General features: G+C 56.7%; 1 protein-coding gene across 1 annotated transcript; it reads left to right on the top strand.

Moving 5' to 3' along the window:
- Positions 1-4,822: 4,822 nt before the first annotated feature.
- On the top strand, positions 4,823-26,488 carry HSPH1 (heat shock protein family H (Hsp110) member 1). The gene is made up of 18 exons (XM_004715399.2): positions 4,823-5,183; positions 8,114-8,171; positions 9,167-9,307; positions 10,420-10,542; positions 11,297-11,396; positions 12,482-12,615; positions 13,350-13,594; positions 14,044-14,272; positions 15,579-15,685; positions 16,535-16,668; positions 16,895-17,103; positions 18,361-18,492; positions 20,486-20,623; positions 21,464-21,589; positions 23,952-24,059; positions 24,669-24,788; positions 24,901-25,062; positions 25,657-26,488. The coding sequence occupies exons 1-18, from the start codon at positions 5,077-5,079 to the stop codon at positions 25,861-25,863; spliced, it is 2,580 nt and encodes an 859-aa protein (XP_004715456.1). The 5' UTR covers positions 4,823-5,076; the 3' UTR covers positions 25,864-26,488.
- The last annotated feature ends 231 nt before the right edge of the window (positions 26,489-26,719 follow it).

The following is a 26,719-nucleotide window of genomic DNA, read 5'->3' as shown; positions in this document are numbered from 1 at the left end:
CCCCCCGGCTGCAGCCACTGTGTCAGTCCAACTCCTTGAGGGTCTTCCTCTTGTCCACTGACCCTCCAGAGGCTGGACCAAGCAGGACGTCCTTCTCCGGGCTGAAGGCTGTTCTCATCTTCCTAGCTCAGTCTCGGGCCCCACAGTTGGCGCAAAGCATCAGGAAGCCAGGAGCCCCGGGTGCTGAAACTCCAAGCGCCGAGGCTCACCGCGCTGCCATGGGACTGGGAGCAGGAGGTCCAAGCCGGTGGCCTGGAGAAGGCCCTCCAGCAACATGGGCAGGCTGGTTGATTCAAGGACGGGGCGCCCACACTTTGAAGAGGAACACGCAGAGCTTTGGAAGCTTCGCTGTGCCCCACGGGCGTCCCCGTCCACGCGGGACAGAGCTGGAATGCGAACACAGTCCTGCTGACCTCTGCTTCACCCTCACCTCCCTGGAATCTTCCACCGTCCACTTAGTCCTCCCCCCCTCAGCCGTCAGTCAAAAAGGTGGGGTGGTTTGGTTTTTTCCCCCTTTCTTGATAATGATCTCTGACTCAACTCCTCTGTGTGCATAATGCCTTTCTCCCGGGGAATTCCACCCCTGAAGAGGCACCCTGGTCTGACCTGGGGAAATTTCCAGTGCTGAAGGAACAGGGTGGGGGCCTAGGTCGCACTTGGTGCATGAACCAGGCCAGGCCTTCAAGACGGCTCCCCTGACACCCCCCACCCCCGCCCCCTGCAGTATTCCAGAGAGGCAGTGCCGCTGGTTCTCCAACCCCAACCACCAGGCATTTCCTGCAGCCAGGCCGGAGGGTGGGACCCCCAGAGACTCAGGCCGAGATGGAACTGGAAATACTCTCAGAAGCCCTCTTCACGTGGCGACCTGACCTGAGGAGAGAGGGGCATGCTGGTAACTTCGTGGGTTACACTGGCTGCCACATGAGTTACACGTGGGTTACATGCTCAGCTCCTGCAGCTGCATCGTGGGAGAAACAGGAGGCTCGCTGCTCCCGCAACGACTGACAACTGACTGTCTGGGAAGCCCACAAGGGAATTTCCCCCCTATCCCAGAGGGTCTGGACAAGCATCACGATTCGGTTTGAAGGGGTATCGCCATCAGGGGTTTCCACTGAGAGTCGTCTCCACAATCCACGCCCGATGTTTTTCATTGTCACATGTGTGTTTGGGGAGGAGGGAGCTCCTCGCAGCCACAAACGTGGGAAAGGCTGTGATTCCCACCCACACCCCCAGTGCCAGGACGGCCCCAACGCAGAGTTCCCTACGCAAGCTGCTCCGTGTTTTTCCGATCCGATCCCAGAGGGAGAGACGTTGGCAGAGCAGCCGTGGAGAGCCGTGAAGGCGGGGGTGAGGCCCCGGCCCGCCAGAGGAAGAGACAGCAGCAGACCCCACGACGGGGATCTTGGGTGCTGCTGCTGCTCTCCACACAGGCCGGCTGGGAGGGGTGCCAGTGGAGCAGCACGGGGCTGCTCGGGGAGTCCTTGCATGCCGGCCCCTCCCCTCTTTCACGAGCAAGGAAGGCTGGTTGTTTGCTCTCGGTTGTGAAGCAGGTGGAGGCTCTCACTCTGTGGGGTTTTCAAGGGCTGACTTCGGAAGCAGCCAGGCCTTTCTTCCGAGGCACCTCTGGGCGGACTCGAGTGGCTTCTATCAGCCATGCGTGCACATGTTGGTCAGCGGTTCGAAACCACCGGCCCGCTCACTCCTTGGAGCAAGATGAAACTGTCTGCTCCCATAAACTATCAACACCCTCAGAAACCCTATACCACAGCGGTTCTCAATCTGTGGGCCGTGACCCCCTGGGGGGGGTGTGGAACGACCCTTTCACAGGGGCCGCCCAATTCATCACAGTAGCAACATGGCCGTGATGAAGTAGCAATGAAAATAATGTTGTGGTTGATCACCACCTGAGGAACTGTAGGGAAGGGTCGCGGCGTGAGGAAGGGTGAGAACCGCTGATACACACACAGCCCGGTGTCCCAGTCGGTGTCAACCCATAGCGACCCTGCAGGACAGGGTAGAACTGCCCCTGTGGGTTTCCCAGACTGTCCCTCTTTACGGCTGTAGAAAGCCTCGTCTTTCTCCCTGGGAGAGGCCAGTGCTTTGAACTGTTGATCCTGTGGGTGGCAGCCCGGGCATGACCCACTGTACCCCCGAGCTCTTCAGAACTCCTACACAGGGTCGTCACGAGTAGAAATCTGAACATTAGTGCCGGAGAAGAATATTGAAAGCGGCCCAGGTGGCCCACAGAGGAAGCGGGTCCGTCTGGGAAGCACAGCCGGAATGCTCCTTAGGGGCTAGCATGGCGAGACTCCAGCTCACCTCCTTAGGACACGTTGTCAGGGGGATCGGTCCTGGAGGAGGCCCTCACACGCGGCAACGAGGAAGAACCTCGGGGAGATGCCCCAACATGGCGGCTGCAACCATGGGCTCCAAGAGGAGCACAATCGAGGATGGTGTGGATGGAGCTGGTTTCATTCTGTTGCCATAACAACAGGAAGGCCTTGGAAGGGACTGCTTACCATAGGAGGCCTGGTGGTGCTGGGGGGGAGGCACTTCACTGCCCATCGTGAGGTCAGGGGTTCAAACCAGCTGAGGCGCCCTCCTCCTGTGGCGATGGATTTCGGAAACTCCGCGAGGGCCGTTTCGAGTCGGAGTGGACTCAATTGAAGGCAGCGGCTTTGGCGCGGGTTCTGATGTGCATCACGCGTATCTGCTTGTTTGGGTGCATACTTAATGATGCCCATGGGATTTTTAAAAACAGGCTTACAATTCCTTCGAGAATTTTGGACTCTGCGTTAGCAACCCTGTGAGAAATTGTGCCTGTTTGAAAGGAATGCAGGTGACAAGGACTTCAATCCCATCCTGAACCTGAAAGCGTCCACCCTGTTTGTGTGGTCCTCTAAGAGTGAAAGTTAACTGGTTAACTCGAAGGTGAGCAGTCAATCAACAGAGACAGCACCTGCACCAATGGTTTCTCAGGGGCATGACGGGGGAGGCTGGGGCGGAAATGGGGAGGCAGTCACCATGAATACAAGAAACGTTCTCAAAGTGTGGTCATGATTGTACAACTCTTCTTAATGTGAGCCACCTATTGAGTTGTATGATCTGTGGATAGTGTGCCTGTAATAAAACGTTTAAATAAATAAGCAGGAGAGTAACACACCTAAGCAGCCCTGGTGGCACAGCGGGTAAGAGGTTCAGAGACACCACCTGCCCTGCAGCATAAAGATGAGGCTGTCTGCTGCAGTGAAGACGGCCTTTCTTGGAAAACCCTATCTAAGGGTTGCTGGCAGTCGGAACTGACACGATGGCAGAGTTTGGGGTTTGTTTCCTTGGGGGGGGGGGGTGAGGGGAGCAAATACCCAGGCGTTTCACCCGTGGAGCAGCTGGGAGTGTTTTTGTTTTGTTTTTTGGTTAGCAAGCAAACTCTTTTATCACTGTGTGATCAAGGTTCCTTCTAGAACTTATTTAACCCAAACCCCACTCATTGGTTTGATTCCCACTCACGGTCACCCTACATGGGTTTTCTGAGGGAGTCGATCTTTATGGGAGCAGCCAGCCTCATCTTCCTACCACTGAGGGGCTGTTGGTCTTGAACCACCGACCTTGCAGTTAGCAGTCCAATGCTTAGTAGCCTGTGTCAAGGGGCCACCACGGAATCTCCTTAGAACTGGCATCTTTAGTTTACTTGGTTTTTTACTGAAAATAAGCAGAAACTCCCCTCTTGTGGGGGGTGGACCACAAAGCTGTTTCAGATCAAAAACAAGCAGAAAGTCACTGAATAATTTATGGCCAGGAGTGAGGCAGCCTGGGGCTAGCATACTCCCAGAAATCAAACTCACTGCCCCGGCTCCAGCCATCAAGCGGGCTCTCAGCGAGCCTGCAAGGGCGGAGCAGATCTCCGACGCTACAGATCTGTAGGCGGTCATCTTCCTCCGGCGGAGTGGCTGCGTTCGAACTACGGACCTTCCAGGTTAGCAGCCCCGCGCCTAACCCACGGCGCCACCAGGGCCTCTTAGGGCTAGACTAAGGCTCTCTGTTGGCCGTGGTCCCACCAGACGGGCCCAACTCAGGAAGAGAGTGGACTAGGGCACTCTCTCGAAACCAAACACAACAGGGGTCATTTATCTTACAAAGGAAGGTCGTGGGGCGTGAAATCAGAAACACTTCCCACGAACGCGGGGCTTAGGAGCATTCCTCCCGCCGCGCCGTCACGCGCCAGTTGGCGGGGTCACCTAGCTATTGAAAGACGCGAAGATAAAAGCAGCAACTCAGGCGCCAGAGAACACGCACACCTGCACGCCACCCAGCCCGGCCTGCAGGGCGAGTCCCCAAGACAAAGCCGTGCCCCAGCGCGCACCGCGACCGGAACTACACATCCCAGGATGCCGCGCGCGCAGCCTCCCGTCGGGACTACAGTTCCCGATACGCTCTGCGGCACCCGCTCGGCCTTGCCGGTGCCCGGAGTCTCGGGATCCTGCCGAGGTAGGATCTGTCTCTGCCCGCTCAGCCGCCCTGTTGGCCCCGTCCGTTAATAAATGATGGGTATGGCGAGTTTTCTAGGGGCCCCTCCCTGTTTTTTCGTGAGGACAGCCAAACGCCTCCAGCTAGGGCGGGCGGGGCCGGAGGTGGGTCCGCGCGGCTTGCGTCAACTCCTGGCGCCGCAGCGGCTCCCCTGCTGCCATAGCAACGGCGGCGGGCCTCCGGGGCGCCCGCCTCCCATTGGCTGGAATCTTTCGAGAAGGCTCCAGAAGAAGGAAGCGGAAGTGGCACGTGGGCCGGCGGAGGCGCCGGTGAGTAAATGCCGCAGATTCTGGAAAGTTCCCACCAGTGCGGCGCTTAAGACGGAGGCTGAGGGACCGCCCTTTCTGGGCCGGGAGCGAGCGGCGGGCAGCAGCACGGAGAAGGCGGCTCCGAGGACCCGCGGACGCCCGGCGCGGCCGTCCCTTCCAGTCCGAGCGGCCTGCGCGCTGACCGCCCGGGAGCCCCCGGTCCCTGACAGGCCGCCTGTCCATCGGCGAGTGCGCGCCGGACCCACGGGGCCGCGCATCCGGGGAGGAGAGACCACGACCGGCCATGTCGGTGGTGGGGCTGGACGTGGGCTCGCAGAGCTGCTACATCGCGGTGGCCCGCGCCGGGGGCATCGAGACGATCGCCAACGAGTTCAGCGACCGCTGCACCCCGTAAGTGGAGCCTTGGGGGCCCGGGAATGGGTCGGGGTACTGGGGTCCAGGGATGGGGGGCGGGGTACCGGGACCCAGGAGCTTGGATCTAGGGGATCGGGGCCCTGAAGTTCAGGGATTGGGGACCTAGGGAATTTCTGTCCCGGGATCGGGGTCTGGGGTGTTAGTTTAGGGGATCGGGGTCCTGCAGTCCAGGGAGTGAGGATCTAAGGGGTTAGGGAATTGATGTCTAGAGGAATGCTGCCCGGGGGTCGGGGTCTGGGAGATTGGGGTTTAAGGAATTGGGGTACTGGGTCTGGAGATTGGAGACCTGGGGGTCTGCGTCCGTCAGACGTGATGTTTCTTCGCGCGTCTAGACGGTGGGCGAGCTTTATCCTCGGGCTCCCCGCGGCGTCCCCATCTGTCCGCCCCTGGCGTCTTGGCACAGCAAAGCCGGGGCAGCTAAGCCTTTGATACTGCATCGTTAATCTTTAAATGCGAGTCTAGAACCTTCCATTGATCTCCGTGCCGCGCCGTGCCCTACCAGGCCGGCAAGCCATCTAGGCTGCCCCCTCCCCCCCGGGGGCAGCAGAGGTCCCCCTCTGACCTGCTCTCTGCTAAGGCTTTTTTTGTGCTCCCTCATGGCAGGAGAATTAATCCTAAATCGGGGCATTATTATTATTTTGCTTTGTATTTGTCTGTTGGTTTGTTTTTCAGCTTTTTATTGTCAATGTATCTAAAAGTTAATTTGGCACTCAGTAATTAAGGAGAGCTCTTCATGGGGCTCGATAAAGGAGAACTGGTACTGCACACCGTGTGTTTCCCTGGGCTGCGACAGCACGGGTGCAGGCTAGGGCCCCCATTTTAAAAGCAACTTTGGGGTTATTTTCCAAAGAGCATGTGCACAAGTCTAGTGGCCAGGCATTGGCACAGCAAATTGCTTGCTTGCTGCTTGGGGGAAATTGTAGCTATTCTTTTTTTCTTCTTTTTTTCAAATTGCTCTTAAGCTCCTGGTGAAAGGGGTGGATGGAGCAGGCAGAGGAAATGTAAAGGAAATGGCTCACGTCTGCACATGGCTGAGCATTTAGGAAGTGTAGAGGCTGGGGAGAGTCAGCACCCTTTTGTTAATGGGAGTAGTATAGGGAGAGACCTCTAATAATTAACACCAACCACCTTGTGGGATACCACAGCCGGACTCATCTTTCTACTGCATAGCAGCTGGGGTGCTGGAACTGCTGACCCTCACAGTTGGCCTGCCCAGGGCTCCGCCCCGGTGCCACCAGGGCTCCCCTAAACTGATCATGGCTCTGTAATCAGAGTATAGGGAAGCTGTGGTGCAGGCTTCCAGGCTGAGTGCAGCTTACATCTTTGTTCTCTGATCCGATGGGGGGTGGGGGGGGGGGCACTGGAGATCCCCACTCTCCTGAGCTCTGGTGACACAGTGGCTGAAGCGATCCGCTGCTGACCACACGGTGGGCAGTTTGAGCCCACCAGCTGCTCTGTGTTAGAAAGACGAGACAGGCTGCTTCCTTCTCTGCCGACAGGGTCATCAGTTGGTTTGTGTGTTGGTTGTCTGTTTTTCCCAGTCACACTCTTGTAAAAGTGGGTGTGTGATTCAGTGGCATTGGGCCAGCATTAATGCCTGCTCAGTAAAATTAAAACAATTTGGTTTCCCCCTTGGAAAAAAAGGAGTGAGTTCAAGCTGTGAGTGCAGGGTCCTACGCTGCATGGAAGGCACCTTAATAAATGTCTGGCTCTGCCTGCACTGGAGGTCTGCCCAGCACCCACTCAGCTAAAGTAGGGCTCTGTAGAGAAGATCCAGACTTGATCCCGGTACCCGGATATCACCGGACGGCATCTCCTCAGAGCACTGGGATTCTGCTCTTCTCTACCTGAACCTACCAGCTGCTCCGAGTGAGGACGATGAGGCTCCTGCTCCGGTGCAGATGGAAACCCACGAGGGCAGTTCTGCTCCCTCCTGTAGGGTGGCTGTGCTGACTGATGAGGTTTGGTCTCCCGTGTGTAAACTCTGCCCTGACCGACCGTGCAGGGGATTCATCCTTAGCTTCATCCAATAGAGACATCAAAGAGAAAGCTGTGGTGTTCCAGAAGCCGGGCCGCTGGGCTGGATTAATGTGAAGGCTGACCCTCAGGGAGCAGATGGTGGGGGTATTGGGACAGGGACAGGTCTGAAGTGGCCTCTGTGCATGTACAGAGTGGCTCACTGAGAGATGGAGTTGTTCCAGCCTGTTGTTGCTGCTGTTCATCTTGTGTTTGGGGTCAAGCGACTAAGGCCCTGCATCTGTTCAAAGCACTCTGGGGGGCGGGGAGGGGGAGTGCCCTCCCGACCACCTAACCACACTGGCCCAGCGGCTTCCTGCTCATAGGCCCTCGCTGGGAAAAGGAGGAAGACTGTCATTGAGCTGCATCGGCACTGTGCTGCAACCACAAGTTCAAACATAAGGCTCATAGGGAGGATGGCGTGGTATTTTGTTGCGTTGTACACGGGCCTGCTATGGGTCAGAACGGACTCATCGGCACCTTACCTTCCTCTTGTAGAATGCCTGGTGGGTTGGCACCACAGGCTCTGACCTGTGGCTTACCAACCTGGACTTTAACCATGGTGCCAACAGGACTTTGTCATTTGAGATTTGGGAGATTACACTGGTCCTTGAGGTGTTGAGAAGTGTCCCCCTGAAACTTGACCTACTCTTTTGGGGTAGGGTAGAGCGGGGCACTGTTGTCTTGGCCAGATTCTCAGAATGGTAGTTCACTTTGGGGAGAGTAAAGTACCACCCATTTCTGACAATGCCGTAAATTCCAGTTATCATCCATCCCTTTCTCCTCCCAGCCCAATATAGGCCATTCATCATAGCTCTTTTACTTTCATGTGGGTTGAAAACGTGTGTTCTGATGCATTTCAGTACTTTTGAAATGTGTGTTTCCTGCAGGTCAGTCATATCCTTTGGATCGAAAAACCGAACAATTGGTGTGGCTGCCAAAAATCAGGTATGTTCGTTCTCAGGATTCTGAGGAGCTGAAGCTCAGAACGTAGACTCTGGAGACGCGTGCCAACCGGAGGCCCCTCTGCTGTGCATCTTTCCATTTGGGAAAGGGAGTGCACATCCCCGCGTCTGCCCTCCAAAGTGCTCATAGTGCTGTGGGTTAGTTGCTGCACAGTCGGCAGTTCAAACCCATCCACTGTTCCAGAGACGACAGTGAGGCTGTCTGCTCCTGTGACCGTCGGCAGTGTCACTGTGAGTCAGAACCGACTCAGTGGCAGTAGGTTTCTGCCCTTTCTTAACTTTCCCATCTGCCACCTTCATTTTGAGCAACTGTGCGACTTGAGAGAGCCGAGCCTGGCAGAGGTGGTGCCACCTGTACCTGGGGCAGCCTGAGCTTAATTTCTCACCTCCTGCCTCCTCCTCCTTCGCACCGTGTTTTGGCAGTGCTGAGCCCCCTAGAGGCTCTTTAATAAATGTCCCCCCTCTCCTCTCTTCCGAAGTGGACTGTCTGGCATTCCCTGTCACTGGTAGCAGGATTCGAGGCTTTTCCTATTACACTCAGAGAACATGCACTCCCCGCCACTGGGCAGACCGTTAGACACTAGAAATGCCCTCTTAGAAAAGCGGCCTTTGGCTGCCCGGCTTTCTTACCTGTTTGTCCATGTGCAAGTACAGACGTGTTTGGTGGCTGGGAGAGAGGCAGGTGGCATGGAGCCAGGCAGTTGGGCGTCTCCAGAGACTTGCTGTGATTTCACGCTCTTTGAATTCTTCGTCCCGCAGCTTTGGGGGCCTTTGTGACCCCGCTGTCTTCTGTTGACCCTCACGGCTTTTCTTCTGGCATTTTTTGTATGGGGGGAGAAGGTAAAAATGAAACCCGATCATTGCTTTGGGGAAACGGTCCCCAGGGTGCTCAGGGTTAGCTGAGGGGAGTGCGGAGCATCTGTCTGAAACGCTGGTGGAGGTGGAGATGAGACCGTCAGCAGCCTCCTTCTTTTGCAGCAAATCACGCATGCCAGCAACACAGTCTCCCACTTCAAGAGGTTCCATGGCCGGGCCTTCAGCGACCCCTTTGTGCAGAGGGAGAAGGCTAACCTCAGCTACGAACTGGTTCCCATGACAAATGGCAGCGCTGGAATCAAGGTGATGGGACCGCGTGACCGGCCTTGGGCGGTGGAAATGGACCTCCTGGGGCGCCCGAGGGCAGTGCCCTCTGGGAACCAGGCAGTGTCTTCTGTTTGAGTGGACAGCTTACCTACCGTGGGAGCCGACGTCACTCCTCTACAGGGAAGGTGTGCCTTTTTACCCAGTGCTTCCCTGGGTGGCGTCACAGTGTGCGCTCAGCTTCCAAACCCAGGGTTGGTGGTTCATAACCACCCAGCAGCACCGCAGGTGCTTCTGTGACGACAACGGACAGTCCAGAATATTCGAGACGCACTTTGCGTGAGTCTGAATTGGCTCAGCAAAAATGCGTCTGGCTGTGCTCTGATTTGGCTTAAGTGGGAGAAGGCGCTTACCTCACCTTTCTAATTGGCTGCGGTGGTGTTTTGTTCGTAACTGACTCTCTTTCTGGTTGCTTTTGAAAAGTTGCCAGTGTAGAGGCGTCTGTTCACATGGCTTTAGAGACAACTATCTCCTGTGACGAGCTTTGTGTCTCCTCCAGCTCTTTGGCGTCCAAACTTGGCATACTTGGCAGTGGGGTTGTTGGGGGGTGGTTTTACCATGAAATTGTGTCGACCCAGAGGCAGAGGCAAGGGTTCAGTTGCATGGTCCGGAGAGCAGAGGTGTCATCCAGCCAGAGCCCTTGATTCATGCCAGCCGGCAGCCTGCCCCCAGGGCTGTGAGCCCAGGGAGAGCCTCCTCCCCGGCCCATGTCCTCAGGGAGTGGAAATGTACCACCTGCTGTGGGCGGGCAAGCTGCCCAGCCTCCTGCTCCTCCTTAACCAGGTTGAGGGGAAAGTGGTTTGCTTTGTTCCTTCCTCTGAACCAGCGCTTCCCAAAGTGAGCAGGGCTGCCCGTGGGGGCGATGAGGGCAACACTTGGTCCCGGGTGATGGGCCCAGTACAAACGCTTTTCTTTGGGGTCAAGTGGGAGGGGGGCTGGGTCGCTTTTTCTCTGAAAAGGGTCCGGAAGGTTCAGTACTATGCCCTGGGCCACTCTCCCCAATGTTTCCAAAAGAGAATGTGCCTTGCTGCCTGGCCGTGAGCAGCATCCTGCGGCCAGCAGCCTGACCCTCTGTGCCCTCCGTGCCATAGGCGATGTACCTGGATGAAGAACATCTGTTCAGCGTGGAGCAGATAACAGCCATGCTGCTGACCAAGTTAAAGGAAACCGCTGAGAACAACCTGAAGAAACCAGTCACCGACTGCGTCATTTCCGTAAGTAGGAGCTGCACAGGCTCTCCGTAGGAGCTCGCACAGGCTCTCCGTAGCCCACGCGTTTCCTGGTCTCAGCGGGGCTGCTGCCCTGGTGCTCAAACTCTGGGCAGCAAAGCTGAAGGGCAGTCACATGCCAGGGTTAGCTCTGTCCCGTCTTGACCTTCCTGTAGTCACGTTGCACCTGACCACATGACAGTCGTACGGGCGACCTATGGGAGCTGAGGGGGCTTCCTTTGCCCAGCGCTGGAAAGGTTTCTGCCTCTGGCGGCCCCCGTGCAGTCAGGCCGGTTTCCGCTGTTCACATGCTATGGCTTTTGAAGGTTTTACTATGTAACGTGGAAAATGGGAAGGAAAGACGTTGCTGTCTTTTCACAAGCCTTTTGAAATCCCCTGTATTCAGTTTTATATGTGGACAGAGCCCTATAACATGCAGAAGGGGGTAGAAATGTCACGGTAGTTGGGGCACAGTTTGTTTACATGTTGCCTATGAAATTGAAGACGCTTTAGATGAGTCTCCTTGGTGAACTTCAACTGCAGGTTGCTTTGGGGGAAGGTAGCTTTGGGATGCTGTCATTAACTGGGGCACTCTTATCAGACATCCTTTCTGTTTCTAAAAGTTTGAGGAATTCAGGCCAAAGGTGTGTGTTGTGTGATCTGGCAAGCACCACATTGCTGGGTTGGTGGGGGTAAGGCAGCAGTGGTGGGGAGGGTTCGGGGTCAGTGAAAGTGTCCCTGCCCCTCTGCTGGCCTGCAGGTCCCCTCCTTCTTCACGGACGCGGAGAGACGGTCGGTGCTGGACGCAGCGCACATTGTCGGCTTGAACTGCCTGCGGCTCATGAACGACATGACTGCAGGTAAGTGTGCCCACCGCGCCGACGCGTCCCACGTCAGGAGGAAGCAGAAGCTCTTGAGCAGGAGATGCACCGCTCTGTGAGTTAGGAGGCTGGGTTTAGCTGTGTCACTTCTTAGCATCGTGTTTGCCGTCAGCGAACACACTTTCTGGTCTTGGAGCCCACGGGCAGTTCTGCTCTGGCCTGTGGGGTCATTGAGTCAGAGTCAGTGTGATGGTAGCAGAGAGCTGCCGGAGGCAGGCGGTGCCAGCACTTCCCAGAGCCACTGCGGCACCACTGCACCACCAGGGCTCCTTGGTGATGAAAAGGCAGAACCCGCCGCTGTCCAGTTGATTCCGACAACACCTCGCAGCCCTGTGCGAGCTCCCCGAGGCTGTACGTCTTCATGGGAGCAGACAGCCTCCTCTCTCTCCCACAGAGCTGCTCGTGGGTTTGAACTGCTGCCCTTGCCCTTGGCAGCCCAGCGCTTATCTAGCAGCGCCACCAGAGCTGCCTTTGTGAGGAGTAGACACATGTAAGAAACCGATTACAATCTAGTCCATTCACATAAGGAAGCAACTTTGTTTTATTTTTTCCCCCAGCTTTCTTTGAGCAGAGTAGATTTGGGAGAAACTAAAACTACTTATTGGTGAGGGTAAGGTGCCCTAGTGGGGCTGTGGGTTAGGTATTGGGTTGCTAACTACAAGGTCGGGGTTCAAACCCACCACCCACTCCAAGGGAGAAAGCTGAGGCTGTCTGCTCCTGCAAAGATTCTTAGCAAGATGTTCGCAGATTCTCTGAGATGGTCAGACATCATTTGCTGCAAACCAGCCACAGTGGTGGCTGTGGGAGCTGGTGTGGTCACACAGGAAGCTCGTGTCTTTGGCTGAGTGTCTCCTAGCAGTTTGTGGTTAAACATAAGCATCACTTAGCAGCCTTATGTCGCCCATCAGTCCCCCCACCCCGGGCAGGCACTTTGCCCTTCACGTCTTGGCTGGGCACCATCTGTGGAAGTGGAGAAGGGGCACTTGGGCAATGGCATGGCGCGGCTAAAGGGTGTTTAGGTTTCCTGTGAGCGGATAGATGACGGACGCCTCTCTCTGTTGTAGTTGCTCTGAACTACGGGATCTATAAGCAGGACCTTCCCAACCTGGAAGAGAAGCCCCGCGTGGTGGTCTTTGTTGACATGGGACACTCGGCATTTCAAGTGTCGGCCTGCGCTTTTAACAAGGGGAGGCTGAAGGTGAGTGCCGTTCCCGAGTGTGCACAGTGCTCCCCAAGCAGCTCTGGTGGCACAGCGGATGGGGACTCGGCGGGAGAAAGACAAGGCTGTCTACTCCCATAAAGTTGACCGCCTTGAAGCCGGGTGGGGGCAGTTCAGTTGCTATGAGTCAGAATCAGCTGGAAGGCGGTGGGTTTAACCCACCTCCTGTGGTGTGTGTGTGTGTGTCATGGCTTTTCCTGTTAACGCTCAGCCTCTGGGCTGCGCTCTTTCTTGGCAGTGAAGATTTCTAAGCCGCCCCCTCCAGGGGGAAGAACAACAGAAACCGTGGGGGACGGGAGACAGCGGTCAGTGTGAGATATGAAAATAATCATAATTTGTAATCTATCAAGGCGTCACAAAGGTGGTGGGAGTGGGGGAAGAGGAGCTGATACCAAGGACTCAATAGAAAGTAAATGTCTAGAAAAGAAAGATGGCCACATATGTACAGATATGCCTGATAAAACTGATGTATCGGTTGTAGTAACAGTTGTAAGGGCGCCCAATAAAATGATCTTTTTTTAATAATAAAACAAGTTTTGAACAAAAAAAAGCCGTCTAAGCCGTTCGAAATGACTGGGCCACCACAGGAGGGCGGGAGCCTGCGGGGCGGCAGGCCCTCTGAGCGTGAGGCTGCTTGTGGACTGGAGGCGTCCCAAGGCCGGGTCTGCGCTCTGCGTCGGCCGTCACAGACGACATTGTTTCAATGCCGCTAGGTCCTGGGAACTGCCTTTGATCCCTTCCTGGGCGGGAAAAACTTTGACGAGAAGCTGGTGGAGCACTTCTGCTCGGAATTTAAGGCCAAGTACAAGCTGGACGCCAAGTCCACCCCCCGCGCGCTCCTGCGCCTGCACCAGGAGTGCGAGAAGCTCAAGAAGCTGATGAGCTCCATCAGCACAGACCTCCCGCTCAACATCGAGTGCTTCCTCCAGGACCGTGACGTGTCCGGCAGGATGAGCAGGTGGGATCCTTACTGTGGGTAGTAGCAGGTGCTCCCCTGAAGAGCCCACCGGTGGGCCTGAGGGAGCGGTTCTGTCTGCTTCCCTAGAGAGGGCAGCCCTGTCGTGTCAGTGTCGGAGCTGCTGCAGCAGCAGTAGTGGTTGCACGGTAGTTGGGACGGGAGGGAAAGGCCGACTCAGCTGTTCACGTCAGATCACGGGAGTAGCTCAGACCATCTGAGAACTGGTGTGTGTCCCCGTCCCTCCTGCCTCCCACTGCTGTGTTCACAGAGTGGAGGGCAAGCCAAGCAGCCCCCAAGCCAGCTGATGGTTTCCTCCTGGGGCTGGAGCCAGACACCTTGGATTGGGGAGACCTTTTTATTTTAAAAGGAAGCAAAGGGCGGTGATGGGGTGCCAGCAACTGGCTTTCCAGGCTGCTCTCTAAAACGTCTCCTTTTGCTCACCCCGGCAGGGCGCAGTTTGAAAAGCTGTGTGCCGACCTGCTGCAGAGGCTGGACAAGCCCCTGCGCGAGCTGATGGAGCAGACCCAGCTGACTGCGGAAGATGTGAGCGCCGTGGAGATTGTGGGGGGCACCACCCGCATCCCGGCCGTGAAGGACGCCATTGCAAAGTTCTTTGAGAAGGACGTGAGCACTACACTCAACGCTGATGAAGCTGTGGCTCGAGGGTGCGCCCTCCAGGTACTGCCTGTGGGCCTCTCCCCTGCCTGGCACCCGCCTCTCACTTAACCAGAGACCAGCACATCCTGTGAAAACGGAGGGTGATCCCCTCAGGGCGTCACTGCCCAGCTCCTGTGCATCCCGGCCCTGCCAGGGGCACGCACATGTGACCACCACAGCCAGTGGCCACTTCGCCTGGCATCTCACTGCCAGGCGGGAAGCTGCTGGCGCACAGTGTTACTGATTAGATTGTAACGTGCTGGTCAGAAACGCAAAGTGTTGGCTTGGGAGATGGTCACTGAGGGAGGGGTGACATCTGGTCAAACGACACTAAGGCCATACATAACTGACTGCCACACCGAACCACCGTAAGCCGTATTTTGCTTTTTGGAATTGGGATCAAGTAGGGCACTGTCCTTTTAAAGGGTTTCACATTGACCTACTTGAATCCCAGTCTAGTTACCAGTTTCTTGGCTTTAAGCCAGGGCTTTTCCAGACAGAAGCGGGGAGTGTTTGCTTGTCATCAGGATGTGTGCTTCTGTCAGCCTTCACCTGCTGAGCCCTCATGGTCTCGGGCTCTCGTTTTTCACTTCCTGTGGAGCACGTGCCTTTCTGATAGCAGAGCAGGTGGGAAGGTGACAGTTCCTAATCTGCCTCACAAGCAAGCTAACGAGGGCTCCTTTGGGCTGTGGTCTCACCACCCACATAATCAGATGAGGCTGCAGTGGGTGTGGGGCAGGTGCAGGACTAGGCAGCGCTTCTATGGGCAGCATGGGGGGTGCTGGAACTTGGAGTCCAGCCAGCCTGCCCCTCCCTTGCCTGTGCCCCTGTGGTACATGGACAACAGGGCGTTTACCCTTCCCCAGTTGCCCAACAGGGCTTCCAAAAGCTCGTGGGAAAAAGCCATTTTCTCTCCATTCTGTTTTCCCACGGACGTGTTGAAGGCCTTTGTTCTGTGTTCAGAAGAGAGAGAGGTGGTCACTGATGTGCCCGAGGACGGGGCGTTGCTGGAAGGGATGCCCACGTGGAACTTCCCATTGCCTGAGCCTCTGTCCGGGGCGTCCGTGAGCACCGGTGGCCCAGTGGGCTGTTAGCTGGGGACTTGGGGGGCCCCAGGTTCTGGAGTTGCTCTGTCAGAATCAACTCCAAGGCCACGGGCGGTTTTCTTGCCCCAAGATTCATCTTTCTCTCTCTTTCTAGTGGCCGCCGTAGTGTGGTGGTGAATTTTTTGTGCTTGGTTTGAATGCAAACTTTGGAGATTTGTGCTCAAATGTGGGTGACGTCCATGGCCCAAGCTTACCTTCTGCCCACTGTTTATCCCCTGCAGTGTGCTATCCTCTCCCCGGCTTTCAAGGTTCGAGAGTTTTCTGTCACCGATGCCGTCCCCTTTCCCATCTCCCTGGTCTGGAACCACGATTCGGAAGACACTGAAGGGTGGGTATGCAGCCGGACGCCGGACACCGCCCTCAGAGGCCTTTCCTTGTTCTCAGTACAAACAGGCGAGATGCACACACACATGTCTGTTTTAAGCAGCAGAGAGGGTGATGGCTGTAACTGGGACCTTGCAGTGACCAGACTTCTGACCACCGTCCCCTCTCCAGTACCCTAGGGAGAGTCCAGGACGATGCCACAGTGGGTCTTTGCCCTCTGCCTGTCGGGCACAGCCGCCCTTGTCTGGTGAAACACGCTGGACAGACTGTGCTTACTCTGTGCAGCTGTCTCTAGGCGTCAGCGCCTGTTTTCATCTGTCCCTGCCAGGCTGGGGACCGTCCTCTGGGCGGGGTCAGTTTGACCGTTAGACCTCCACTCATGAGGGTTAAGTGCTGGGCTGCTGACTGTAACCCAGACCCTTAAGCTGGTCCTTGGGAGAAAGATGTGACCGTCTGTTCCCCTAAAAGAATTAGTCTTGGAAACCCTGGGGTGCAGGCTGCCTCTGCTGGTGGGCTTGCTTTGAACAGACTTCCTGCCACAGACTCAGTTCCTCCGAGCAGCCTGACAAGACGGATGTTCCCGAGGCTGAGCGAGGACAGCCTCGCCCTTCTGCGGTGGAGCTGCCGGTGGTTTTTGAGCTGCTGGCCTTGGGGCCAGCAACCCCACTCGTTACCCACTGGGCCTCCAGGGTTCCTACCATGATTAGGGTTCAGTGACCGCGAGCCTCGGCCAGCGCTAGTTTAACCGCACAGCTGAGCACCTGTGGGAGGCATCTTGGACTGGGAAGGTGGACCGTCCCTTTCAGGGCAGAGAAATCGCCGTCCATAACCAGCACCTCCCTCTGTTCCGTAGCATGTATGAAGTGTTCTGCCGAAACCACCCGGCCCCTTTCTCCAAGATCCTCACCTTCTTCAGGAGAGGGCCCTTCGAGCTGGAAGCCTTCTACTCAGACCCTCAAGGCGTCCCCTACCCAGAAGCCAAAATAGGTAAGGCCTTCGTGCTGTGCTGTGTGCTGCCCTGCTCCACACACTTCACCCCGTGCCCAGCGTGCAGACTCCAGTTCCATCCCCTGGAGCCCCTGCTCCTGATGAGCCTTAGCGTGCCCGAGAGATGGAGCCCCAGTAGAGGGCGGGGAACGGGGTGGCAGCCCCTCCAGCCTTCCTCTTGGACTCGTCGTGAAATTGACTCGTCCTTCCTTCTCGTCCCCTCCAGGCCGCTTCTTTATTCAGAACGTGTCTGCACAGAAAGATGGGGAGAAGGCGAAGGTGAAGGTGAAGGTGCGCGTCAACACCCACGGCATCTTCACTGTCTCCACGGCGTCCATGGTGGAGAAGGTCCCCACTGAGGAGGGCGAGGCATCCTCAGGGGAGGTGGACGTAGAGGGGCCCAGCCCGCAGCCTCCGGAGCACCCAGACGTCGATGTAAGTGGGGGGACACCTCTGAGCTAGCTTCCCCCCAGCTACAGGAGGGGTTTTCTCCCTTAGCTTTTGGGTGAGGACTTGGGGCCGTGAAGGCAATGGGCCGTCACCTGAAGTGCAGGTGGGACCTCGCCCTGGGTCATCTCTCACGCAGAGGGTGTGGGTGTGGCAGAGCTGGCCGTGGTCTCCTAGAGCCTGTTGGCTTTCATTAACGTGGAGAACTCTTGTGGCCGGGGGTGGAGTGGGGGGAGCAGGCAAGAGGAAGGAGTGCCTCCCCCTCTCCCTTTAAATGACTGAAGAAGTGGGAGGAGTGTTTAGAAAGAGCAGTTTCTGGTTGGTTGTTGCCGTGAGCCCAGGTGTCCCACAGAGTGGAAGTGTTGGCACGGATTGGCACTCAGCTGAATGTGGGCATGCCCACAGACCTACAAGGCCGGGGCCCTGTGGGGACCCTGTCAGCCTTCTTAGACCACGTTCCAGCCCAAGTTGGGTCTCATCTCTGAAAGATGTTCCAAGTGCTCGGCGCCCTCGGTCTTTTCGGCTGGCTGCAGAGAGCTGGTGTCCAGCTGGATGGGGCTTTCCCGTTGTCTGCCGAGGGCCTGGCGCTTGGTGGGCAGAGTGCCTTTCCATGGACTCCCCTGGCTGCTCTGATGGGGAAGGTGGTGGCGTTCCCTGGGGCGTCCTGGCGGGGAGGGCTGACAGCACCCTAACAAAATCCCGGAGAAGTTGAGGGTCTATTTCCAGCTCTATCTTCACTGGGTTTTGCATCAGGGATCCTGAACATGTAACGGCGTCATTGTTTCTTGTCCTGAGCTGTGTGGGGAGCGGGGAACAGATCATGTCCCCAGGGAGCTGTATCCCCCCTGAGACTCGGTCGTCGGTCCCATGACATCACTCCTGGGTGAACTGAGGCTTAGTGATGTTGGAGCTGCGTGGTGGTTGCTGGTGAAATGAGTAGGTCAGCTTGTTCTGGGAAGGAGGCCTGGATGGTAGTGAGCTGTGTCCTGTGCTCTAGGGAGACCTGTCTGTCCAATGTCTGCTCAGCATACCAACCGCCTGCCTGCCGTGTGACCTAATGCTGTTCAAAGACTTTCTTTCAGGTGGAGAGTGGTTCGGAAGCCTGCTTCAGTGTGGGTGCTGCTTGCTCTGACCGGGTACCCTTTTCTCCAGCAGTAGGCCTGAGCGCCCATCTCTGGCGCCCCTGACTCGGGACCGAGCCGGTCACTGCTTTCTACATCCTTTGTGCCTGGGCTTTCATTTCAGAACAATGTCCAGCCCGAGAGCAGTGACGCTGGGACAGAGCCCCAGGTACAAAGCGATGGCCACCATACCTCCCCGCCTCCCCCTCCACCTGAGCCTCCCTCAGAAGGAAACAAACCCCCCGAGGCCGACAAAGTGAGTGACTCTTCCAGCACGTTCCATTGACGCTCCTGTCAGAGCCAGTGCCACCTTGCCTTCCCCGTCCTCTGCTGCTCAGCTCTGGCCGGGGGGGCGGGGCTGATACTCAGGGCCCCTGTCTACCTGCTGGTGCTGGGCTGTGAGGCAGGAGAAGTAGTTAGCCGTCGGACAAGAGTCAAGAATGGCGGTCACCTGATGGTCTCAGGTGTGTCCCATGGCGTGTGGGTGGCTTCCTATCAGGCCTTGCCGACGGGGCACATGCTCAGTGGATACGGGAGGACGGCCCGAGGTCACGGGATGCCTGGTGCCCTGCAAGCGCATGACGATGATGTGTCCGCTAGGGACTGCCCACATTTTCCTTGGCACGTTGGTGGGCTCTTTGCCCTCAGAATTGTTCACTGGGGGTTGGAGTACTTTTCCCCCAGGTAAACCTGCCTGCCCGCCCGCCTTATAACTGACCTGGGTCCCCGGAGGTCCCAGTAAGAACTGCATCTCCCGTGGGGCGGGCACCAGAGCTGGTGACTTTCCTTGTGGCTGGAGCTGTTGCCCTCTGGGCGTACCCGGTCACACTGTACACCCGGGCACCGTGTTGGTTGGAGTGCCACACACGCTAGTCATGCCCGTCATGTTGTCCAGCCTGTGCTGCCGCAGGTGTGGGTATCCTCTGGGTCACGTGTGTATGTCCTGCGTGTGCGCACGCATGTCCTGCACCGGAGCAAGGAGCTGTGAAGGAAGGTCTGTTGGCGTGACTAACTGTCACTGACTGACGATTGACGTATTGGGAACCTGCACTCCAGCTCCCTCTCTGTCTTTGTACCACTGGGCAAGCGGGCGCCCTTTTCCAGCCTCCTGTCGTCTCCTAACAGCCGGTGCAGCCGAGTCGACTCTCTCAGAGCTCCTGGAGCCCAAGTAGAACCGCCCTTGGGGCCAGGCTGCCTGGATGCTGGCCTCGAACCACCAGCCTTTAGATTGGCAGCTGAGCACTTAATCTGCACCACAAGGGGCTCTTTAAATTGATACTCATTCCAAGCTCTTTGCCATTGAGTAGACTCCCGCCCATAGCAAGCCTGTAGGGCCCAGAGGACTGCTCCCCGGGGTTCCTGAGCCTGTCAGCCTCATCTCTCAACCAAGGCGCAGCTGGTGCATTTGAACCACTCGCCTTTTAGAAGCCAAGTGTGTACAGTTCCCCAGCAGTGATCCAGTGGCTGTGGACAAGGTCTCCCCATTTGACACCCTCGTCAGTGTGCCTCAGTTTGCAGCTCAGGCTCAGTTGCCTTCCTGGTCTTTTGTGAGTCGGAACCTCCAGAGAGGTACGTCACTGGGAAGGTGGGAGCCACAGGAGATGTGTCTTCTCCCACCAGCCTGCTCCCTTTGGAAGATGTTTGCCACGGAGCACTGGCATTGGTGGTCTGCTAAGCCGAGTGTCATCTCTCTGCACTTAATGCACTTGCTTACCAGAAATGTGGGCTCCGAGGCAGCGGTAGGAATAGGAGAAATGCGTGTCCGTGTGCGTGCATCTCCATATCCCCAGGTGCTTTTAGAAGGTGCTGAGCAGTGCGGGGCTCCGTGGGGCTCAGGCAGGCCCGTGCTGGGGTGGAGGGATGTTGTGTGGGGCGATCCTGGCATCTCCATTGTCGGTCAGAGTCGGTTTGAGGCGACTGGCAGATGCCAGCTTCACCCCTGCAGGATGTGAGTAACTGGAAGCAACCATCGGGCTGTGCTCAGAGGGTTCGGGAAGGAAAGCCCTGGGAGAGAGGGGGCCTTGGGTGCAGGCAGGAGAGCCTCCTCAGTGGAGCAGCAGGGCTCCTGGAGGAGGGGTGGCATGTTTGATGGTCACTACAGCTCCGGTCGGAATTTGATGATGTTTGGGGCATTTCACTGTGTGAGTTTTGCCTACGTCGTCATAAGCATGCGAGGGAGTTGATTTTTGCTTCTTTCCTTTAAGGAATATTTGAGAACCGTCTTGCCCTTTTGTCCTCCCACCCCAAAGGTGAATGAAAAGAAGGTTGACCAGCCTCCAGAGGCCAAAAAGCCCAAAATCAAGGTGGTGAATGTGGAGCTGCCTGTGGAGGCCAGCCTGGTGTGGCAGCTGGGGAGAGACCTTCTGAACATGTACATTGAGACGGAGGTGAGTGTGCCGTGGGCAGCTTCGCCTGCCACACGGGGACAGAGGGGTTCATGCTGTGACCCGTGTTTCCAGGAGGGAGCGGAGTGAGGGCCAGAACCAGGCCCCTTTCCGGTTTAACTGTTGGGCAATTTTGGTAGCTGATGTGCATCTCGATGAAAGAAAGGGCTTTGTGCCATAGACCATTCTGTTTGGGGTGGCCCAAGTTCTGGTGAGGAAACGGGGCACAGCACAGGATCCATCAGCATGCTGCTGGGGATTGGAATTGGCAGAGGGTGGTGTTTTCCCAGGGACTTTGGGGAGCCCCCTGTGCGGCTGGCCGTGGAGAAGCATCCCGTGCTGCTGCAGGACCCTGAGCTATGGTGCGCCACTAGGAGCGCTCGGGCCAGCGTGCGGGAGAATGAGATATGGTCTCTGTAGACAGAGAGGCGGACGTGTTTAGGAACGTCTGGCGATGAACTTAGGGCCTCTGTGCCTGTGGTGGCTGAGTAGTGTGACTGGCATGGATGGGCCTGCAGCTCACCTAGTGGGGGCGGTGTAGACCGCGTGCAGGCCACACACCAGATCTAAAGAACAGGCTGAGTTTTCTCCCCTTAGTATTAAGTGGGACAACCATTCACTTTCGGTGTGTTGTTGAAACACATCATCAGTGTGTCTGTTTAAATGAAGAGGCACCTCTGTAGGTTCTCCATGAAGTATTAGTTAGCCCTCCTAACGTAGGAAGTGTTCATCAGGACTGTTGGTGTTCCGGATTTGTTTCTGTGTGTGACACTGGTTAGCTAGCCAGCGCTGGCGTGTGCAGAGTTGAAACCTAGTGCCCGTGCTCTGTCCGCTTGCTGGCAGGGTAAGATGATCATGCAGGACAAGCTGGAGAAGGAGAGGAACGACGCCAAGAACGCCGTGGAGGAGTGCGTGTATGAGTTCCGGGACAAGCTGAGCGGGCCCTACGAGAAGTTCCTCTCCGAGCAGGTGCGTTTGGGCTTTGGGCAAAGTTGAGATGAACCCGACGAACAAACTTGGGGCCTTGAACCTTCCCAGGGGCTGCGGCGGGCAAGTCCGTCTCAGACTCAGTCGTGGCAGTCTGAGGCTTGTTAGCTACAGTCAGACAGGGTACTACGTGTGGGGGCGGGGGCAATTCTGATAGACACCTTCCAGTCCAGCAGGGATGCTCCCACCTGTGAAACAACGGGTTTTAGATGGATCACGCTTTTGACGCTGGGTTCACAGGCGTTTCTCACACACCCGTCTCTGAGGGACACATGTTGAGTTGACACGGAGACAGAACCACACCTTTTCTTTAGAAAACAACATAACTACATACTATTAACTTACAAATAAAAGTACGTGATACTGTATGTTCACATAAAGCTTAGAATGTCTAACATCACATGAGATTGGGGATTCCAGGTTCGACTGCCCTAAGGGTCGCTCTCGGGTCCATCGGTCTGACCAGCTCCGCGACATGTGTTGTACATGTGACGTTTCCATTGCAAGGGCTTCTTGACTATGTTTCTGTGTATCACTGAGGTGAGGCTTTCATGAATGAGACCTACGTACGGGTTAGTACTCAGTACCTTCACGTCACACTGGCAGGTATCTGTGGAGATAGGTCTACCACACAGAGAATTTCTAGATGCAAAGGCTTAGAAGAAAATGAATTTGAACATATAAATTAAAGTCAGCATACATGGAAGGAGGTAGATATAAATGGTTTTTGTAAGTTCTGTTGAGGAAATCAAAGGCGTCAAGCTAGTGTTAGGGGAGGCCTGGGAGGCCTCAAGGTGAGCCGAGTGAGGACCCCCACCTCGAGTGTAGGCAGGGCGGCTGACGAGTAGAAACCAGTTGGAAAAGGCTCCTGAAGTCAGAGTGCTGGTGGGCTGCCGTCCTCACGCGTAAGCAGATGTCTCTGCTCCTCTCAGTGGGTGCCAGGAAGGGCTCAGGCAGAGCTTGCCCCGAGGGGTTGACCTTTCCACTCTTTGTAAAGCAAGGCAGAAGCTCAGGAAAGCGGCTTGCGGGGACCAGGCGAGGCCTGGATGACCAGTGATTCGGAGAGCGGCAGGGACGTCCAGGTCTGCAGGGCCAGCATCGCTCCAGGCAGGGAGATCAGCTCAGAAGGTGATGGGGACTTTGTAAACGTCCATGTACATTTTCTTCAGGGACACAGATGCTGCTGCGGGCTTATTAGGATGGATTTTTAAGGAAACAAAACTTCATTGATGAGGGAAAGTCCAGGAAAATTGTTCCAGGAATTTGTGGCACATACATCTGCCCGTTCTTTGAGGGTCACAGGCTGTTTGATTCCAGACCGTATCTGCCCTGCGGCCCGATCTTGCCCCTTTAGACTTTCAGCACCTAAAACTCAACAACCCTGAAACAGAACCCAGCCTGGGCTGTTGTGATGAGACCAAAAGGAAGCTCGCAGTCTGGGGGGGAGGCGGGGAGGGCTGGAGAGCTGGGACCTGGCCTCCGTCGGGAAGTGTAGACTTGGCGGAGAGCAAGCTGGAGCAATAGCTCAACAGCCTCACATCCTGATCTCTGTCTCATCAAGGTTTCTGAGACGACTCACCCCTGTGGGGGCGGCCTGTTGTTGGGCTGTGTGCTTGCCCCCGGACTTGTCCACCCCATAACTATCAGCCCCTCCTCTTACAGCACCACCACCACCACACACCCCGCCCCCCTTGGCCCTGGGTCTTTGATTCCAAAGTCAGTTTGACTGCAGATTGCAGAACTTGGGTGGGGGTGGGGGTGGGTTAACTAGACAGAAATCGGGAATGATCTTAGCAATTAAATGGGAGCCTTTTTGTCCTGATACAGCTCTGTCCCCCACACCTCCCCCCCTAACGTTTCCAGGGTGTCTTACAGTTCTGGTGCTGAAGTGGGGATAAACCCAAACTGCACAGCCCCTTGCTCCCCAAGGATAGAATGGAAGTACAGACTTTGCTGAGTGGGCTGGGCCTTTTCCCAGATGTCCGTCACTGCCTTGTCAACTGGTGTCGCTTCCTCGGCATTTGATCCTAGGAATGAGAATCACTCCAGGCCACGTTGTTGGGGGGACAAGAAGGTCTAGACCCCCGCACTCGGTGGTGCAGGCATGCAGAGCAGCCACCTACCCTGCCATCGAGCCTGTTGGGCACCTGCCCACCCGTCAGTGAGCACAGCCCCTTCCTCCCTCGCGTGCTCTTCTCTGACTGCAGCTAACTTGCATGCCCTGCCGCAGACCACGTGGCCGGGAGCCTCTGTGGGGACTGAAGGAGCAGCCCCCGGGGCGGGTAGTGGGTTGTGCACCCATGCGAAGTGACCGCCCCTGCCCTTGTCGTGCCTGCTGCCCTAGGACCACCAGAGCTTCCTGAGAGTCCTCTCGGAGACGGAGGAGTGGCTGTATGAGGAAGGGGACGACCAGTGCAGACAGGCCTACGTGGACAAGTTGGCCGAGTTGATGGTGAGCACTCGCCCCTGTCCCAGTCCCCGTCGTCTTCTGGGGACACTGTGACATCGTGGTGCGCGTCCACCTTCAGTGCCCACCCTGTCTCGGAGACATCGGTCTTCCCTGGGTCTAGGGGTTCCCAGCAAAAGGACCGGCTGGCCTCCTCTTCCCTTGCATTGCTCGCTCATGAGATGGAAGGTGGGAGTTGAGTCGGGGTGGTGACTCAAGGTGCCCCCACTTGCTCACGTCGGCTGATGCTCAGAGATACCACAGCGTGGAGTGAACTTGTAACCACTCACAGCGGAGGACAACCACACAATCTTGGCCATGGAGTTTTGTAAGGCTGACACATTTTGGTGAGGGGGGTGGCAACATGACCCATGAATCCCCTCCCACTTGTGACCCTGTTTGCACCCCTGTTGTTGCTGGGTGCTTTCTGACCTCGTGTGACGGGAGCACTGCCCTGTAGGGGCCCCGGCTGCTCCTTTACGGGAGCAGGTTGCCAGGCCTTTCTCCCACTGCAGCTGACCATCTGCCGTAGCACTTACCCATCTGTCCCCCAGGCTCCTCACTGGACTTCTCAAGTAACGGCGACAGCCAGTCAGCTGTCATGTTGTGTTTCAGAGAATCGGCTCGCCAGTGAAACTCCGGTTTCAAGAAGCGGAAGACCGACCCCGAGCGCTTGCGGAGCTGGGCCAGAGGCTGCAGCACTACACCAAGATCGTGGCCAACTTCAGAAACGAGGTCGGTCGGTCGGTCGGTCTGCTGGAAGCTGACCTGGCTCTTGGGTAGCTAGCACTCCAGGTGGGGCTGTCACGCCGTCCCTTCTTCAGGGTGACCCTGTCTTTTCCCTCAGGAGGAGAAGTACAACCACATCGACGCGTCCGAGATGAGCAAGGTGGAGAAGTCGGTGAGCGAGGTGAGGGAGTGGATGAACAATGCCATGAACGCCCAGGCCAAGAGGAGGCCTGACCAGGACCCCGCTGTGCTCGTGCAGGACATCAGAGCAAAAGTCAAGGTGCGTCACCATCTCGGGGGGGCTGCCTGGAGTCCCCGCTCGTGATGGGACCTGCTGTCTCCGTCACACGAAGTCTCTGTCCAGCGCCTGTCCTGGGCGCCTACTTTCGGGGTTTGCTGCCAGGGAACTAGCCCACTTGTGGGAAGGTGGCGGTCAGAGGCGGGTGAGTAGAAGGGGGTGGGTGGGTGTCTCCTCTGGGAAGGAAGACTGGACAGGGTGGAGGATGCTGGGAAGAAGAGACCACGTTTGTTTGCCCTCTGAAGTGACAGTGAAGTGCAGCCCTGGAGGCAGAAGGACCACGGGCCTTTGATGCCAGTGGCCGTGGGCTTGCAGCCAGCTCTGGACGCTGCTCCTGTGGTCAGGAGGCTCCTTTGGTGGAGGGGGGTGGGGTGTGGAGGTCGTTCCACTTTGAGAGGACCCAGTGAGGGCGAATGTGGGAACATAGCAAGTCCCCGTGGTAGCTCCTGAGTAGGCTCTGCTTAGGGCCCGCCGTGTGGTGAGAGGTGGGGTCCCTGGATGGCTAGGGGTCTTCCGTGGCTGGGGCATGCAAGATGGGTCTCGGAGTCAAATGACGGGTGTTGCGTGTCCTCTTAGGAGCTGACCTCCACCTGCGAGCCCATCGTGACACAGCCCAAGCCAAAAGTCGAATCACCCAAGCTGGAGCGAGCACCCAACGGCCCGCGCACGGGCACGGAGGACCGGGACAGCCAGGGCAAGGCCACCACGGGTGCCGAGGCTCCGCAGCAGAATGGCGACGGCCACACCACCGCCCAGAACCCCCTGCACATGGACCTGGACTAGGCCGCGCAGCGTAGAGAAACGATATTTCCTTTTTGAAGAATGATTAGAAATTTCGTGTGTTCTATGGAAAAAGGGATAAAAGCAAAAAACCGTAGCATCCGTGGTGTCTGATCCTAAAGGGGAAATTGCCTTGGTAACTCAGATTCCTGTGGAATTGTGCACTCATACTATGCCCCTCTGCAGTGTCCCCATGTCCGTCTGAGGCGGAAGCCGGCCTTGGTCCCTGGGAGGAGGGGAGGCAGGAGGAGGGGCTGTGTCGGGGCCAGGGAGCGGGGTCCCCTGCCAAGGCCCTTTCCTGGCCTCTTGCTCCAGGCGGCATGTGTGTGCGTGGACATCTGTCTCCACAAGGTTCTACGTCTGACCCCATGGGGCCTTCCCAAGTGAATCCTCGCCAATCGCTGACGACTTCTTTGCTGTGGTGTTGAGAGAAAAAGAAAAAAAAACAGGAAAAAACGCAACGAGTATAAGTGAAAAGCTAGTGAACTGTGTTAGTTGCATGCAGAGCAGAAGCCCTGCCCCTGCCCCCACCCGGGGCCACGGGGAGGGCCATGGATCCCTGTGACCCAACATTGTGGAGCCTTCTATGAGCTTTAAAATAAAGTTCATCTCTGGTGTCATTTCTAAACTCGTGGCTCAGTGACTTCCTTCACGCGGGGCCTCGCCGACCGCCCTGGTCTCGCTCCTGGCTGCGCTCCCTGAAGGAGAGCGGCCTTTTCCCGAGGGAGAAGGAATGCACATGGGAGGCTGGTGTTACAAGCACACTTGTTATAAGCCATTTATAACAAGTTATAAAGCCAGTTATAAGCCATCATTGGGAGACTGCTGCCAGCCCCCCTGCCAGGCTCCACTCTGACTC

Source organism: Echinops telfairi, unplaced genomic scaffold, assembly GCF_000313985.2.
Source record: "Echinops telfairi isolate 266 unplaced genomic scaffold, ASM31398v2 ScPeMD7_2565;HRSCAF=3150, whole genome shotgun sequence".
Classification (NCBI taxonomy): domain Eukaryota; kingdom Metazoa; phylum Chordata; class Mammalia; order Afrosoricida; family Tenrecidae; genus Echinops; species Echinops telfairi.
This window is presented reverse-complemented; position numbering and strand designations above follow the sequence as displayed.